At 34.0% G+C, this 17,571-nt stretch overlaps 2 protein-coding genes across 7 annotated transcripts in view; one reads left to right on the top strand and one right to left on the bottom strand.

The window, feature by feature from the left end:
* The window catches only part of LOC108742700 (connectin), a 197,659-nt gene that overhangs the window by 44,845 nt on the left and 135,243 nt on the right, over positions 1–17,571 (top strand). The window lies entirely within an intron of this gene.
* LOC108742710 (trypsin-7-like) lies at positions 7,066–9,088 on the bottom strand. Its single transcript, XM_018478010.1, has 4 exons — positions 9,024–9,088; positions 8,627–8,828; positions 7,783–8,161; positions 7,066–7,252 (listed from the first exon to the last, which is right to left on the bottom strand). The coding sequence occupies exons 1-4, from the start codon at positions 9,064–9,066 to the stop codon at positions 7,115–7,117; spliced, it is 762 nt and encodes a 253-aa protein (XP_018333512.1). The 5' UTR covers positions 9,067–9,088; the 3' UTR covers positions 7,066–7,114.

The following is a 17,571-nucleotide window of genomic DNA, read 5'->3' on the forward strand; positions in this document are numbered from 1 at the left end:
ATGGTTCCAAGCAAGCGTGTGGTAATTCCACAAAGCGATTCAAAAATTCAGTTAATTGAAAGTCTTGAGACTGGCGTTCGTATGATGAAGATTAAATAAAATAATTAAATATCTACCTATAAAGTAAATTTAGCTTTTTGATGTATGTGTATAATGTAATTTGTTTTTTAGGGGTAATCAAATATGGTAGCTTTATTCGAAAGAATTTCAATTTAGGTTCACTGAAGTTACTCCCAAATTTGTTTTCAATAGAAATGTGAATACTTTATAAACAACGGTATTTACAGAACAGCGAAAGTATGCTGCAGACTAATTAGTTTTTGATTTTTTATTCCCGTTTCCGAATTAGACATTGACGGAAACGTAGCGGTGCAAAACAGCCGTAATCCATAAATTTTCCTTTGGTTTTCATCCGAGTTTTCCCTATTCGACCGACTTATTTGCTAACTGAGCGGAAAGCTAAGGATAACAAATGATACATTCGTTGGAAGAAGCGTAATTAAGATATTTTTTTTTTTACATTTATGTTTTTCTTTTGAGTATTAACAGTTATTTAACAAAAACTCAATGGAATGGAAAATTGGTGGATGCACTAGTCGCACTAATGCTCCAGTCATGCTATAAAAATTTTATTTTCCAAAATTTAGGGTATATCAGTTTTCTTCCCTTGCTAATATAATCGTAAAATCCGTCAAAAGTCAGATTCATCAACCCAAAACAAAGAAAGAGAAAATTGTACATTAAAATTTAATGTTGAGTTGTTTTATTTGTTGATCAATTTCCACTGTCAGCAAAAGTAAAAATTGCATTACATAAAGGAATTCTTCCTGTAGCGATATACCGGTCTTTGTCAGACAACCTCAGCTTTTGTCAAATTTTGCTGTTATAAATTTCATAAATTAGCTTCGTCTAGCACTTAGGGTGAAATAGTGTTGGTACGTTGAAAATAATCTGTAACAAATTGTATTTATTTTGGTTGTAGTAGCAGGTAGATAAAAGAATTATTATGAATGAAAATTCCGTACGGTATTCTCATATTTTACGTCTGTCATCTATTCATATTTTACAGCATTTTCGTGTAAAAGGGAACATCCATTTTTTAAGTATCATTAAAAAACTGCCACGGCTCGTCATACTTGTCACTTCGCTTTGCAACGAAGCAAAAAAGTTTGACTGCGACGCCTTCACGTCATGTAGCACAATTTGCAAAGCGAAATAAAAAATAACTACACTCTGTGCAGGTGTAAAGCGTTGTCCGGATGGCGACAGGTTCTCATGTTTCCCAACAGGTACTAATGATGTGCGCGATGTCTAAACCATTTATCAAACGTAGATGTATGTGTGCGTTAGCATATTTTGCCGATTTGGAGATATATAGCCTTCATTCGGATTTGAGCAGGTTCGACTATAAATCAGACTTAACTTTTCAAGTGAAATACGTCAACGGATAATGCAGCGTTCCGTAACCTGCTGAAATATAGCATTGTGACCCTTGCAGCAAACCATCATACGCTATAAACTGGTACGAATTGAATGTGATACGGTTCAATGCTATCTGCGACAACCACTTACGTTTGCATGCAATATAAATAAGCCGTGTTCCGACAAACTGTTGTTAGTGTCGTTGCATTGAGGTGAAAACTGAATGTAAATGGCAATGTAGGAACGGAAATTTAAGATCTTTTAAAAGCAATGTTGTTGTAATTTATACAAAAGTTTTAGACTAGATACGTAGACTGTAGAGCAAACCAGGATCGATAAGGCGGCACTCTTTGTAACGACGGCTACGTCGAGAGTCCGTCATAAATCAATAAATCACACATGCATAAACACACGCGCACATAAAGACTACACAAAAGAATTACGAGAAGCTTCGGGAAGTACTTTTCGAGAAAGCTCTAGAACATTCCAATTCCATTGACTACATAAATTCAGTGTGAGGTAAAGAAGCGATTGCATTATTGTTATGTAAAATAAATTACATGTATACAATACCTTTGAATGGGTATATAAATAAAATAAATTAAATGTAATAGCAAATGGATTGTGTCAAAATTTCCTTCCACTATTTGCTATTACGTTTTGCACATTATTCGTGGTTGTAAGAAAGAAATCCATTACATTCCGATAAATAGAACTAACTTGGGTTAACGTTCTCTCTATTCCGGCAGCTTCTATGAATTATAACAGAACCAAATTTCCGCGGGCAAATGGTCTAGAAAATCTGAACATGTCAGTTTCGTGTTCGCTGTCGCGAATATGAAATCAGGTCCTGCAGCGAAATATCATTATTCTGTCGGCATCGTAGTCTAATTCCGCTATAGCGCTACTCTATCTTACGTCAGAACTTCTATTTAAGCATTTAACAAGCAAAGTTAACGCGTTAACGCTTGTACCATATCTTTGGACTGCTGTTGACATATTACGACTCCAAATACTAGACAAAGGACGTTCGTGAGTGCACTTTATTCATTATTTCATAAATTATGTTGCAATTTACGTAATTTGTGCATTCTACAATGACGCAACATTATTCTTAATACTTACACTTATTCCTGAAAAAGTATTCTTCAGTCTATTTATATTTAGTGAAAAATTTCCAGGATCTTAATACAAATATTAGAAAAATATTATCTGATGCATTAATGTGGTAATGTATTGCATAAGAAAAAGTTGACTTTATAGTAGAATTCAGTGTTGAAATCAATCAATACTTCTGCGAATCACTTTTAAAGTGAAGTATCATCAGTTTTTAGTAGTCCACTTTTCAGGTCATTCCTCGTAATACCAAATCAGCAACCAATTTCTACTTGAAGGATTTTAATTCTCATAAAAAAGTCAGCGAACGCCACATTGCAAATGGCTTTAATTACTTGTGGTTATACGCTGCTAGTTTAGTGGTTGTAATTTTAAGCGAACATGATTGTAAAGGAAACAAAATACTGTTTGCTGACTTTGATAGCTTTTGCTGGGTATCAAAATGAAACCGTGCCACAAAAAGAATAGATAAGGGAATACTACATAAATTGAACGTTTTTGCTGATGTTGAAATTGTGAAACGAATTCGTCACAGTTGTGGATTATGGAAGTAATGTTTACAGCATTAGCTATTGGAAATGAAATATAAGATGCATTTATTTCCTTTTTTGCACACTGTCGCCGCTACTTTTTAATCTATACATCGAAGACGCAATTAACATTATTAAAGACAGTAGGTACAACTGTAGGGATAGATATACAGGGGCAAAAGATTAGTATGCTTAGATTTGCAGATGATATTGCAGTATTAGCATCTCGTAAGGAGGAGTTAGAGATAGCTTTAAATAAAATGGAAGCGGTATTAACGAAATAGTATTGTGTGAAAATAAATAAAAGTAAAACAAAAATACTAGTATGCAAGGGAAGAAAAAGTAGGGGAAGAGCGAATATAAAGACAGGAGATGAAAAATTAGAAGAAGTGGCCGATTTTAGGTATCTAGGAAGTCAGACAAGACAGGACAGAAGGAGCAGTAGGAATATAAAGCAGAGGATAGCACAGGGTCGAGTCGCCTTCAATAAAAGGAAGATTCTATGCTTGCGAAAGGAGTAGGTATGTTTGGAGCTCGACGCTGTACGGGTGCGAAACATGGACAGAGGGCGCGGCGGAAAAGAAAAGGTTAGAAGCGTTCGAAATTTGGTGTTACAGGCGAATGATGAGGATACCGTGGATGGAGAAGGTTAGAAATGGAGAGGTATTTGAAAGAATAGGAGAACAGAGGACTCTATGGAAGTCAATAAAAAATAGGTGAGATATATTAAAGGCAGAAACGGAAGTTAGGAGGGGTAGTGGTAGACCTACATTAGATTACTGTTCACAAATAGTTAAGGATATGGATTGTTCTAGTTTTAGGGATATGCGAATATTAGCTTAGGATAGGAAAGAGTAGAGGTGCGTGTCCGACCAGTCTTAGGACTGATGACCTTATGATGATGATACATAAATAAGAGAAAAGAAAAACAAACATCGATTAAATTTTTATTCATACCTTATAGCTACCAAAGGGAAACACAACCAACACCAACGTCCCTCTATATTTACATCCCCAAATCTATATAGACATAGCTGCTCTCATGACGTATTGTTTGATGATATCGAAGACGATAAAATGAGTTTTTGTTCGTGAGAAATTATTTCGCTGTTAACGTATTTTCTGCCACTTCTGCTTCCGTTTAATTTTCTTGTCACGTCCAATCATCGTTCGAGTAGGCCGTTGTCGGAAAACAAACTTCGAATTAAAAGGGGTGCCCTGGCGAGAAAGGCCTTCAAATATTAAGCCGACCGTAAAGTAGGTATACATTATTTTATCCCGTCCTTGTCTCAAACCCTTATTAAGTTTCTGAACAAGGCGCAATCCGGTCCTGCTTGAGGCTATTTGTGTCTGGATCCTTCTACTGCTGCGATCCTATTTATAGAAAGGTTTGGAGATTAATCTCGCCAAATCTGCCTACATTGATGGAAAGATGTGACGCGAAAATTAAAAGAGCAATTTACCAATTGTTGTTTGTTATTAAAAATTTCTTGTTTGTGTCTAAAAGATATTAAGAATTTATTAAAACTGCCCTATTGAACAGTTTGGAACTCACTAACGTTAGGCACAACCGTTAACTGCATCAATTATTTATTAGCGTTTGCTCATAGCTTTACTCATCATATTTACTTACCCTAAATGTAGGTAACACTCCTACATCTACCGTTTGTACATAATATATTCTTGTATATACAGTTATGTGGCTCATTATTACGCTTTAAGTTACATATTAGATTACCAAAAGATCTGACACAATTATTGTTACTTTGTTATAAAGGAAGAAACTTCAAAAGCTGTTTTAATGGAATAATTAATTGTTGGGTATAAAGGGCATCCTGGGGCAAGCACACCTGCTTTTCACATTGTTTCTTTTTCGGCCGACCTTCGAAAGAGCTTTTTGTTCTATCTGAAATGTAGTTTATTTTGGCATTGTAGATAACCGACCTCATCGGTCGGTAGGAAATTTTTGAATTGTTAATGTGGGAGCTGTTAAAATTAGAAGAAATTTGAAACGGATGTCGGTGTAAAACTTATATGTGCCTTTACATTGAAACCCCACAATGATTAATTAATTTATCTACGTTATCCTTTTCCACTGGAATGTGATGAGTTTCAACCTTGCAAAGAAAGTTTCTTAATCAACCAATTTGATCATTCGGGTATCGTTCAGATCTGGACATTTTGGCTTGTCAACTTTTTCAGGGATGTTATTGTGATAGGTTCTAAAACAAAATCGGAGTTTTCAACATATATTGCAACTTGAAAGTCATAATAGCATTTGAACATAGTTCAAAGAATTGTGTGTATGTGTATGAGTGTGTGCACGCGCGTGTGTGTGTATATTTTGGTCGTTTTTAACCCCTTTCCCCTTCCTGTTCAGAGCTACATGGTTTTTGAACAGGCCACTTAATTATTCATAATATTTATTTTCCTGTCAGTTACCTACGTATACATTTTGTTGAGATTCCCCTGGGTCGACAAGTGATATTTAAAAGGGCATTAAGTAAATGGATTTCGTATATGATGGACAACCATTCCAGTACCTAGGTTGTATTTGCTTTTAACGTATTTTGAAAGAAAATTACCATTAAATTATATTCATTCGTCTGGCTGATCAAATCGTCAAGTGATTAAATTGTCGTATGACTTGTAAAAAATATTCACTAAAAGCGATGTTATTTGTGAATAAACATGCTTTTACTTAGTAGGTATTACATATTACTAATGTAACCTTTATTACATTCCAATTCAGATAGTGACTGTGTTGTTACTAATTGTAAATACATCATCATAAGGTCGTCAGTCCTAAGGCTTGTGGGACACGCACCTCTACTCTTTTCTATTCTGAACTAATCTTCGCATTTCTTTAAATATGGAACATCCCACAGTTTTAGCTGTTTGTGAACCGTAATCTAATTTTCTCGTCTTTCTATTTCAGCTTCTAATATGTTCCTGACTAACCATTCATGTCTGAGAAAGTGTCCTACAAACCTATTCCTTATTGGCTTCCCCAGCGCCCTCTGTCTTCCAACTCTTTCTAATAACTCGTCGTTTCTAACCTTCTCTGTCTCCGGTATCTTCATCATTCGTCTGCAGCGTCACGTCTACCGTCCATGCTTCGCACCTGTATAGTTTTGTACTCGAAATAAACACCTACAGCAATCTTTTCCGAATTTCCAAATTAATCATTTCCTAGCACAGAAGTGAATTCGTGTAAATACAGGAGAACTAAAAAAATTCTCTCTATTTTATTTATTGACTTTACCCTTACCTGTTCAAAATCCATGGCACATAAACAGAAAGACAAATTAGAGGCTATTTTACCTAATAAAGGATATTTAAGGTATCAGAATTTTTGCAATATTTTTTGTTTATATACCTGTAAATTTCCAAGTAAATACACTATTGGCAAAATAGTTTCAAGCCGAGATTCTGAAACAATCTCGATTCAACTGACTAACTTAGCGACTATGATTAATTGTCGGGTTCATTACATTAATTAAATTATGGAAACGATTTGCGGAGTGTGCGAAATCGCTACCCAGTAGTTGCAGAAAATTTGCTCGATGTTTGTGTGTAAGAGAACGGACCGTCGTATCCGGGATTCCACTCTGGTGAACTCGAAAATTATTATTAAAGTTTCATAGGAGACCCGTCCTGTTTGTTTGCTCTGAATCGGAGGCATATGGACATCGCTAGCAACCAAGACGGCGACAAAAACGAATAATAAGTAATAAAATGGGAACCACTTGTTCTGTGGACTATAACTTCAATTGTCATCTAGTTGTACCACTTAATCAGGAGGACTTTTCTCGTATCAAAAAATATAGAAACAGGTAACATTAATTTCATGTTTTTGGTAAAAAAGAACATTTTGCTCAATCCTATACACAATGGACTATATCGCACCATTTCGACATTATTCATATACTTTATTTTATTAATAAAGGTGATTGTTATTGTAATCATTATTATAACTATAAATTAAACCAGATCGTTGCTTGCTATATATTTTATTTGCTATTACACCAATTTGTAACAAATATTTATACTCCACTTACTGATTTGATCCATTTACGAAGAGCAGGAACGCTAGAATAAACACGGTAGGAGCATCCACTTCCAAAGGAAACAACACCAACTTGGCCGTAACGGTTTGATACCAACGGTCCACCCGATTGACCCTGTACGTTGAAGTATGATAATTATTGGAAATAAAACAAAAAAAAAACGAATTGTCAATGTATTATGAGGTATTTCTGGAAAGGACCCGCTAGATCCTTACGGAAGACAGTTTGAAAGTTTAAATTCTGCTAGTTCTCTAGGAGTAGATCAAAAGTCTCAATGTCTCAAGATCTAGCAGGAGTATTGTTAGGGTAGGACTTATTCAGGCTGGATTCGGATTTACTGGGCAGCAACAGCAAATTATGCAACCTACACAGAATAGTTCTATCATGACAAGTCTGACTTCTGATTAGATCCAAATTAAAAACGAGAAGATATTGGAAGCAGCAGGAAGACATGGTAAATTAGGAACAGGGAAAGGCGTCAATGAGATTACTGGTCGCAAGTGGTCAGGAAGGCGAGATGTTCTGGCCTTATAGACAAATGCAAAGGATGGCTCAGATTTGAGAAAGTGGAGTGGAGTGATTGGAACCATCCTTTAGTGTAGAGAGTGTACAATGATAATGAGCCTGATAACAATGAAATATACCTGGCAAGTGCTACGATGTTCTACAGAAGAGCCTGCGCAAAGCATGGTTGAAGTTAGCTTATAGCTTTTCTGGCATTGAGACTTGCTAACAACTGGCACAATAAAACCCCGAAGTCGGTAATTGTAGATGCCTTCTCCCCACCCAGTTGTATTTACTGCTGTGCCAGCGGGAATTTTCCTTTTTGGTGATGGTAATGAAACAGCATTAATGTTTTCTCCAAAATTCAAAGCAGATTTTAAAGAAATGAGTGCAATATCCGAGTCAGAGGTTTTCGGATTATACTTTGGAGAAACGTAGATGCGTTTAGCTGATTTTACAACGCCGTCGGAGTCTTGAAATATCGATCCTGCACGAATGGAGTATCGTGAAGCCGATTTCCTAAAAAGAGAGCTTTTGTTACAGAAGCACCTCATATGCTTCTGAAGAAATAATTTACGTCTAGTTTCTCAGCAATGCGATGCGAGTTAATACACTAAATGCTCATGTCAATGGAATTGATTTACAACATGTGCCTATTCAAGTTGAAACCTTCTTTATCGAATAATTCTTTAATACTTCTTTGATAATGAAAAGTTTTAAAAATTGAGTTTAGAGAGAGGTTAAAGTTTATCTAAGGGCTTGCAGAGTTAATTCTAATGTTGTATAAGTATTAAGAACTTAGTTGATTTTTCCTACGATCTATTATTTAATCGTTTGAAAACCTCATTTTTCAATTATTTATCTATACACGGTATTCCACTTAAGGCTGGTTTTTTGTTAAATGTATAATAAGAGAGTTATGGACGAAATCGCCTTAGGTGGAACACCCTGTATACATATAAAGAGATGGGAGTGTTAACTTACTGCAAAACACAATATGCAGCTGTAAGAATAAATGATTTGGATATAATTGAACCTGCACAGATAGGGGACGAGGAATAATGCACTGAAACCTGATAGGGGTGATCTTTAAGAAGAACATGTGATCCTCCTATAACTCTGTCATATGAAGGGGTTGATTCTACATCAGCAGGAATTGATGCTGCAATGATGATATTGAAATATCCTGGAAAAATTTCAACTTCTTATTACACAAAAGTTTATGGTTACAAACTATTAATTTATTATGAACAGTATGAAACCCATTAATTTGGCTCAAAAATTCGGAAATTGTGATGATTAGTAATTCAAATTCAGTTCACTAAATCCATATTTTATAGTATATTATATAGTAAAATAACTAAATCAACTACATCCTTACCCAAGAGGGAAAAAAGCGAGTACACAGCAATCGTTGGATTCATTTTCTTGAGGGTGGGGTCTCTCGACTACAATGAATTCGTTTTGAATTTTTTGACTTTAAATAGGTTTGGTTGGTAGCGTTATTTCGAGATTACTTTTATCAAAAATTTCAAAAGTAATATAATTAATTGTAAAGTATATTGCTAATGAACGATAAAGGAATCACTTCAACATTAATTTTTGTTATCAGTAAAAAACGCGCGTGTTTTAAATTAAATTGTTTTATAGAAGCGTGAACGTTCTTGTGTTTTAAGAGATTATGCTATTATATTTATTTCTCCTCAATATACTTAAAACCCTAATAAATAATAAAAAAAAGAATCAAATGCGTGTAATGTAATGTACAATCTTTATTCACGACGAACAACAAAATTAAACAAAGTTATATAAAAAAGGATGTATCATAATAGAGAAGACAATAGCGCAAAAGATGATAGTTAAAGTTCTGGGCTGTCCACTTAATTTTATTCTTAAGGATTTGTAAATGGTTGTAAGAAAGTGAGTAGGTGAATTTTCAGGGAGGATTCTAGTTTGGTGTTATTTGATGAAATACCAGGAAAGTGGATGAAGGAGATAACCGTGATTCTATAATTAGGTAGAAGCGTGAAGTTTTGAATAACTGATAGAGAGTACACAATAATTTAGGTTTGAATAGAATTTGTAAAGAATTTAAAAAGAATAGACGAGTTTGAAAACAGAGCTATAAGTTAAACATGTACAAAAGAAAAGTGAAATCTGAAAACTACGAAAAGAGCACTATTGAGAAGGATTAGATAAAAGAAACAGTTTGGATATATGTTATTGGAAATGAAAATAGAGATCATTAATAAGTGTTAAAGGGTAGAAAATAAGTAAAAGAAAGCGAAGATTACAGAAATATACTTGGTAGAATTAGATAAGGAAGTATACACGAAAATACAAACAGATTCGGAAAACAGAAAAGCATATGCATGTTTGGTAAATTAGATACGGAATATAAAAATACAAAATATATAAGACTGACAGGGGCAAGTGTGGCAACTAGGACCTGCCATTTTGGAAGACTATGGCTAGCTGCATTGACCCAAACCTAAATTTGAGGTCCTTACTGGTATCCCGGAGTCAATGCCGCAAAAAAACTGACTTGAATTGGATTATCTAAGTTGTTTTCTCAAGTTTAATTTATTTATAAACAGCTATTGTGTACTTTTCTTAGAAAATTGGCGGTTCTTTTTAAACATTTCAGGATTATCTTATCAGAAGAATGAGAGAAAAAAGGTCTAGTAAGGTAATACTTAAATACTACACGCTAAAACGGTTACAACTCGAAAATGTATGGAAAACTCCCAAATAAAATTAGGCATCAACATTTAATTCCAATTTTGAAAATTATTCAAAATTTGCATTTATTATCTTTTGTAGCTCACAAGTAATTTCAAAAAGGTCAAGTTTTTCCATTGTCAAACCCATTAAACATAACTGCATGTATATTCCTGAGAATGTTGAACTTTCTTTAAAGTCCGAAGCTATCACAATGCTCAAATACTACTTGTATTTCACATCAGCTGATATAACGTTATTCCTTTTTCTTTATTAGTGTCCGCTACAATTCCTACCTGACATCTCTTTTCTATATTGATAATATTCTTTATAACGTCTGTTGTAAGTAAAAGTAGGCGTTCTGGCAGAAACCCCCTTAGTCTGGTTAATAAGTTAGTCCCAACTATACTTTAGTTTTCATAAACTAGCAGCTTCCCGAGATAAAAATGTTCAGTCTCTCAAAGTCACTGAAAGAGAGACTCGAGTCTCCGTCTCTTATCGAGTCTCTCTGGTGTCGCTGAGAGAGACTGTCGAGAAACTGTCAAAAAAACTGTTTAGCGTCTCTGAACGAAAAACTCGAGTTGCTCATTGAGAGATATTCATTTCGTATCCAGTCTCTGAACGAGAGACTCGAATCTCTCAGTAAGTGGTGTCTCAATAGACATGGTTAAAATGTTTAACATATTTCAGAGATCCCAGTCTTTCTACGAGAGACGCGAATCTCTGAATTTTTCAGTTCTATTCATTCAGTCTCTCTGTGAGAAACTCGAATCTCTGAGTTAACAATTTTATCGTTCAAGTCTCTTAAACAGAGACTGTGAGATCCATAAAAACACCTAGGCAATAACTGAGAGACTCTGAAAGACTGTGAGAGACGCTAAAAGACTCTGCTTTGAAATTTAAACTTTCTTCTATTACTGATGGTTTTATACTTGTCATAAATGATACCTTGCAGTCAGATTTTTGTGCATAGTTTTTCTAGCCATTGGAACTTTCATTTATTAATTCATTTATTTCTATCGGCTGTGTTAAATTTAAAATTCACATAATGTTAAAGTAATGAAATAATTACTTTTATTGATTGCTATCATTTCCAGGATGTACCACATCAATGATAAATGCAATTAGTAACAGTCGCAATCAATTAATTTTTTCTCACAGATTTATCAACCGAAAAAGTATCAGTCCTTTGTCTGGAAACGACTGATAGGTGGTCTTAAGTACCTATTGTCATCTAATTTTGGCGTGATGAATTCGATACTAACATTGATCAGAGATCACAGATAGCAGAACTACAGTTTTTTTTTTAAATATTTTTGTTTCAAGTGCTAGTATTTTCATTTGTTTTGTTAGGTAGCAAATCATAACAGAATGTCAAAATTAAAAATACAGAGATGCAGATAATACCTTTATTTATATATTTTTTTTGTGGGGAACCAATATAATAAAACATTTATTGCAAGGATTGGGGAAACCCAAAAAAAAACCAATCAGAACATCATACCTTAAATTCCTCTTCTTCACTTAAATAAAAGCCTTCCTACCCTTAATTGCTTTGAACTTTATTATAAAACAACTGTTTTGAATCGTGTAATAGGTAGTATATCGCCATCTGTAAATATTTATTACTAACTGCAACCAACTAAAACGTAGGGTCTAGCCAAACCCAACGAAATGCTACGACCAGACCTCTAGATGGCGGTATACCGTCACTGAGTTGATAATAATCAATTTAAACACGTGGAGTTATTTTGGTTTATGTTGATTATATATATAAAAGATTAAACCGTTCCTTAAATTTTAATATAACGTCAATTAGTCTGGTTGTTGAACAAGTAGGTAATACTGTTTAAAATTTAATTTGGTCCAATCGTCATCGTTATTTCAGTACATTAGCGTCTTCTTCTTAATTTAACTTAATTTTTTTCTTTATTATATTACCAATTACATCAAAGTATCAGTAAAAGCTGGCAACACATAACTCACCATTTGATACAATGGGCAGCTGTATATGTTAAGGCAAGATATAGTGTGATTCATAAAGACATCTTTTGCTGACATTGCATTTACAGGATATAGTTTATAAAAGCCGTTCATAAAATAGAGTAGTTATTCTAGCTTAAGACTAGACCTAGTATAGTTTGTACTTTGTATTAATAAACTTTTTTAAAAAGTCTTTGTTCCAATTTTGGAATATAACATTTGGCGCAGTCAGTAGGATATTCGGGTCCGTTTAATTCGTAAGTTGAAAGAAAAAGTGCGAAAACAGACAATTTAAATACATCCCGTGTTTCGTGGCCCAATTGTGGACAGTCGAATACGGACAGTTTAAATAACATTCTGTGTTTCGTGACTTTTTGTGGACTGACGAATTTTTAAGTGTGTTTCCCAAGAAGCCTTTCGCCTCTTACGGACACCCGGACGTTTCGAAAAAGAAGACGATTGGTCTCGCCTACACTTTCTTCCGCAGAGGACAAATGAGATTTGGCTACCTGGTGATCTTCGCCGTAGCAGCATATTCAAGGTAGGTGGTCTAAGTTATTTGCCACTTCCTTTTACCCCTTTTGTACCAATTTTTCTCTAAAAAGTAGTTTCCTTTTTTAAGTATCATTCTCTATAAACATTTATAAAATGTCGAATCCTAATATTTCGGAAACCTCATTTGAATTAGAGGAAAATGCAAATTATTCTAGAAGAGAACTTTTAGAATTAATACCTCATTTCGATGGTGATAACGTACCGTTACACCAATACGTAGAAACGATAGACTTCGTTTTTGAAAATGCGAAAATTTCTGATGTGCAATACCTATTGAGAATTGTTCTTAATCGTTTGTCAGGGCGCGCAGGACGCATAATTTTAGCAAGACACTATGATAAGTGGGAAAATATCAAAAAAGCATTGATAACAAATTTTGGATTAGAACGTTCTTCCGAAGGTTTAATATCCGATTTAATAATGTTTCGAAATTCTAATAAAATTTCAATCAAAGATACGTATAATAAGATCGCCAAAATACGAGACGATCTTACAGCATCCGCTACCGAAAACATTTCTGATGATTCAGATCCTATTACAGTTCTTTCCGATTTTATTGATAAAATCGCTACTACCACTTTCTTAAACAATATCCCTAAAGATGTCGAAATTTCAATAGCTCATACTAAAGCTGAAACACTCGAAGTAGCTTTTTCTCATGCACTCGTAGCCTACAAAAGACTAAAAGAAAGAGATGACCAAGAAAAATATACTCAATTTAAAACCCAAAAAAGCATTAACACAGCTAATAAAATTGCTATTAAAAAACCTTTTATAAAAAGAGAACCAACTAATGATTCTCGAATAAATCCTAATTTTGATTCTCAGCAACCCAGTACCTCGAAATTTTCACGTTATAGTGATAAGCATTCTAGGCCCAGTTTTTCGGGCTCACCCTTTAAAGGTTTCCCTTCAGAATCATCCAAGATCAAAACATGCGAAATTGCAAACGATCAAAGTGAAATTGATGATTCCGACAATGAGGAAATTGAAGAAAATCATTTAAACGCGAAAACGAACGAAACAGAAGAGGGTTGTTCGTTCAATTAAATCAAAATCCCTCAAATTTTGAAAACCTTTGTACCTTTAAAATCAATACCACTAAAATTATTACCGAAATATTACCATACATTTCATCAAAAGTAAAAAATATTCCAGTTACGCTGTTAATTGACACCGGCGCCTCCGTTAACCTTATAAAGTACAAATCTGAGTTCAAGAAGTTCATAAACACAAACGATAGAATAACAATCTCAGGACTTAACGCTGACTCATTTAAAACAGTAGGTTCAATCACCACAACATTCAAAGGAAAAGATATAAAATTTCATGTTTCACCATTAGATATATCTCTGGATGGCATCCTAGGCATTGAATTTCTGAAATCACTAAATTGCAACTTAGATTTACAAAGTAACTACATTAGATTTGCAGACAACAGTAAGATACCGATTTTGCTGAAACAGGAACAAAAGATCGTTAACCGTGTGAACTTGCAACCTCGATCAGAACAAGTAATACGAATAAAAACTAATTTAGCACCGGGCACCGAAGGAATTTTACCTAAATTAAATACAGAAAATAAATTATTAATTCCAGAATGTTTAGTAAAGGTAGATGAAAACAGTAATATTTTTACAACCGCCGTTAATTTAACCGATAAAGAATTAAATTTTTCAATTAATAAAGTTTGTTTAGAAAAAATACCAAAACACACATTTCAGGTACACAATTATAAAACTAACGATAGGTTCAAATTACTTAAACAAAATCTTCGTTTTGAACACCTAAATGATGAAGAACGGAATGAAGTCCTCAAACTTTGTTACGATTTCTCAGATATATTTTATCTAGAAGGAGATTACCTAACTTTCACGTCATTAGTTAAACACGAAATTAAAACTACACATGAAAACCCCATTAATACAAAAACATATCGCTTTCCAAACTGTCACAAGGAAGAAGTAGACAAACAAATTTCAAAATTATTAGAACAAAAGATAATAAGACCTAGTCACTCTCCATATTCTTCCCCTATTTGGATCGTTCCCAAAAAGATTGATAGTTCAGGTAAAAGAAAATGGAGAATGGTTATAGATTACAGAAACTTAAACAAAATTACAGTTCCGGACAAATACCCTTTACCCAATATCGAAGAAATTTTAGACAATCTCGGACATGCTAAATATTTCACCACCCTGGATCTAACCAGTGGATTTCATCAACTAGAGGTTCATCAAAACTCCATTGCAAAAACTGCCTTTTCTACACCGAACGGTCATTATGAATGGCTTCGGGTTCCATTTGGTCTAATTAACGCACCGGCAACTTTTCAAAGAGCAATGAACACGATTTTGACTGGTTTAACCCCTACACAATGCCTTGTTTATCTTGACGATATTGTAGTATTTGGAAACTCGCTTGAGGATCATTGTAATAAATTAAGAAACGTTTTTAAAAGGATTCGGAAACATAATCTCAAAATTCAACCAGAAAAATCTGAATTTCTTCGGAAAGAGACAGAATTTTTAGGCCATATTATCACTACAGAAGGTATAAAACCAAACCCAAACAAAATTAATGCTGTCAAAGATTTCCCTGTTCCAAGAAATCCCAAAGAAATCAAATCCTTTTTAGGTTTAACTGGCTATTATCGCAAGTTCATTCCAAATTACGCAAAATTAGCTAAACCCTTAACTGCATTATTGAAAAAAGATATCCCATTCGAATTCAAAAATGAACAATTGGTGTCTTTCAAGACATTGAAAGAAAAGTTAATTTCGGCACCAATACTACAATATCCCAATTTTAATGAAAATTTTATTCTAACAACCGATGCTAGCGCCTATGCAATTGGTGCTGTACTCAGTCAAGGTCCTGTTAACAATAGTTTACCGATAGCATACGCAAGTCGAACCCTAAACCCCGCGGAAACCCGCTATTCCACGATAGAACGAGAACTATTGGCCATCGTTTGGGCTGTTAAACACTTCAGGCCTTACCTATACGGAAAAAAATTCACGATCATCTGTGACCATCGCCCCTTAACTTGGCTATTTTCAGTGAAAGACCCAGGCTCGCGATTAGTACGCTGGAGGTTGAAACTTGAAGAGTACGACTACGAAATTGTTTATAAACCGGGAAAATGTAATTCGAACGCTGACGCCTTATCACGAATTAAAATTAATATGGCCCGTCATTCAATTCAAAATTTACCAGAAGGTATAGATTTCGACTCGTACGTTAGTGATGAGAGAGACTATCCAACCGAGAAAACGATATTAGGACAATTCCAAGACAGAAATCATAATTACGAAGCCTTGATCATGATGGATAATTTAAAATATTGCCATTACATTTTACGCGACACAGAAAATTCAATAGTATCAGACAAACTAGAGTTAAAACCCTCCATATCTAATTCAAATCTAACTTATATAGTCGACAACTCCACTAATCAAAGAGATTTATTTGAAAGTTTATTTGTAATCCTTACATTAATACAGAAAGAAGATTTGATCAGATTCATTGTTGAAAAGGATTCAAGTAAAGAATTAGAACGCATGATAAATTATTTGCGCGACAAATTAAATACTGACCCTAATTTAGAAATTCAAATCTCTACAACATACAAATATTCCGGTGATCCTTCAAAAAAACGAGATATTATCAAAATGCATCACGATCCACCTGCTTTTGGACACAAGGGAATAACTGAAACTCTAAACAAAATACAAGAATACTTTACCTGGCACAAAATTAAAGATGATGTAACTAATTATATAAACTCTTGTTTGGAATGTCAAAGTAATAAAACAATTAGACGTAGTTTCGAAGCCCCTTTAACAATTACCGAAACCCCGATATATCCTTTTGAAAGAATCGATTTAGATACTGCCGAAATTTATTTCTCACCTTCAAAAAAAGAATATGTTTTAGTAATACAAGATCGATTAACTAAATTCCTCAAAACTTATATAATCAAAGACAAAACTGCAGAAACGATTAAAAGTAAATTATTAAATTTCATCGCAACTTTTGGCCTACCTAAACGAGTACATACTGATCATGGCGGAGAATTTGTTAATAAATTATTAGAAAAATTAACATTTGAGTTAGGAATTCAACATACAAAATCGATAGGTTACCATCCCAAAACTAACGGTATGGTAGAGAGAGTAATCAGTACACTTAAAGATACAATTTCGACTTATTCGACAAAAGAAAAAAATAAATTAGGCCCTAAAGCATTATTAGATTCAGCAACATTTGCGTATAATACGTCAACCCATTATGCGACGAAATTGACCCCTTTTGAAATATTGTACGGATTTAAACATAGAAACCTCAATAGTCCCAAAGACGATATGGTTAACGAAACGACAATTGAACAATATGTTACAGAAACTCAGTCAAAACAAAAAGAGCTTAGGAAATTGGCATCTAATAACCAAATTGAAACTAAAATTAAAGTCAAACAAAAATATGACAACAAAATAAAAAAGCCACTACCAGATTACCATGTAAACGATAAAGTCTTTTTGAAAAACCAACTGATTAACAAACAAGGTCAATCTAAATGGTTAGGTCCATTTATAATAACGGAAATCATTTCACAAAATGTAGTAAAAATTAATAAGAAAAATAATAAGGACAATTTCACATTAGTC

This window comes from Agrilus planipennis, unplaced genomic scaffold (assembly GCF_000699045.2).
Source record: "Agrilus planipennis isolate EAB-ADULT unplaced genomic scaffold, Apla_2.0 scaffold302, whole genome shotgun sequence".
NCBI classification, from domain to species: domain Eukaryota; kingdom Metazoa; phylum Arthropoda; class Insecta; order Coleoptera; family Buprestidae; genus Agrilus; species Agrilus planipennis.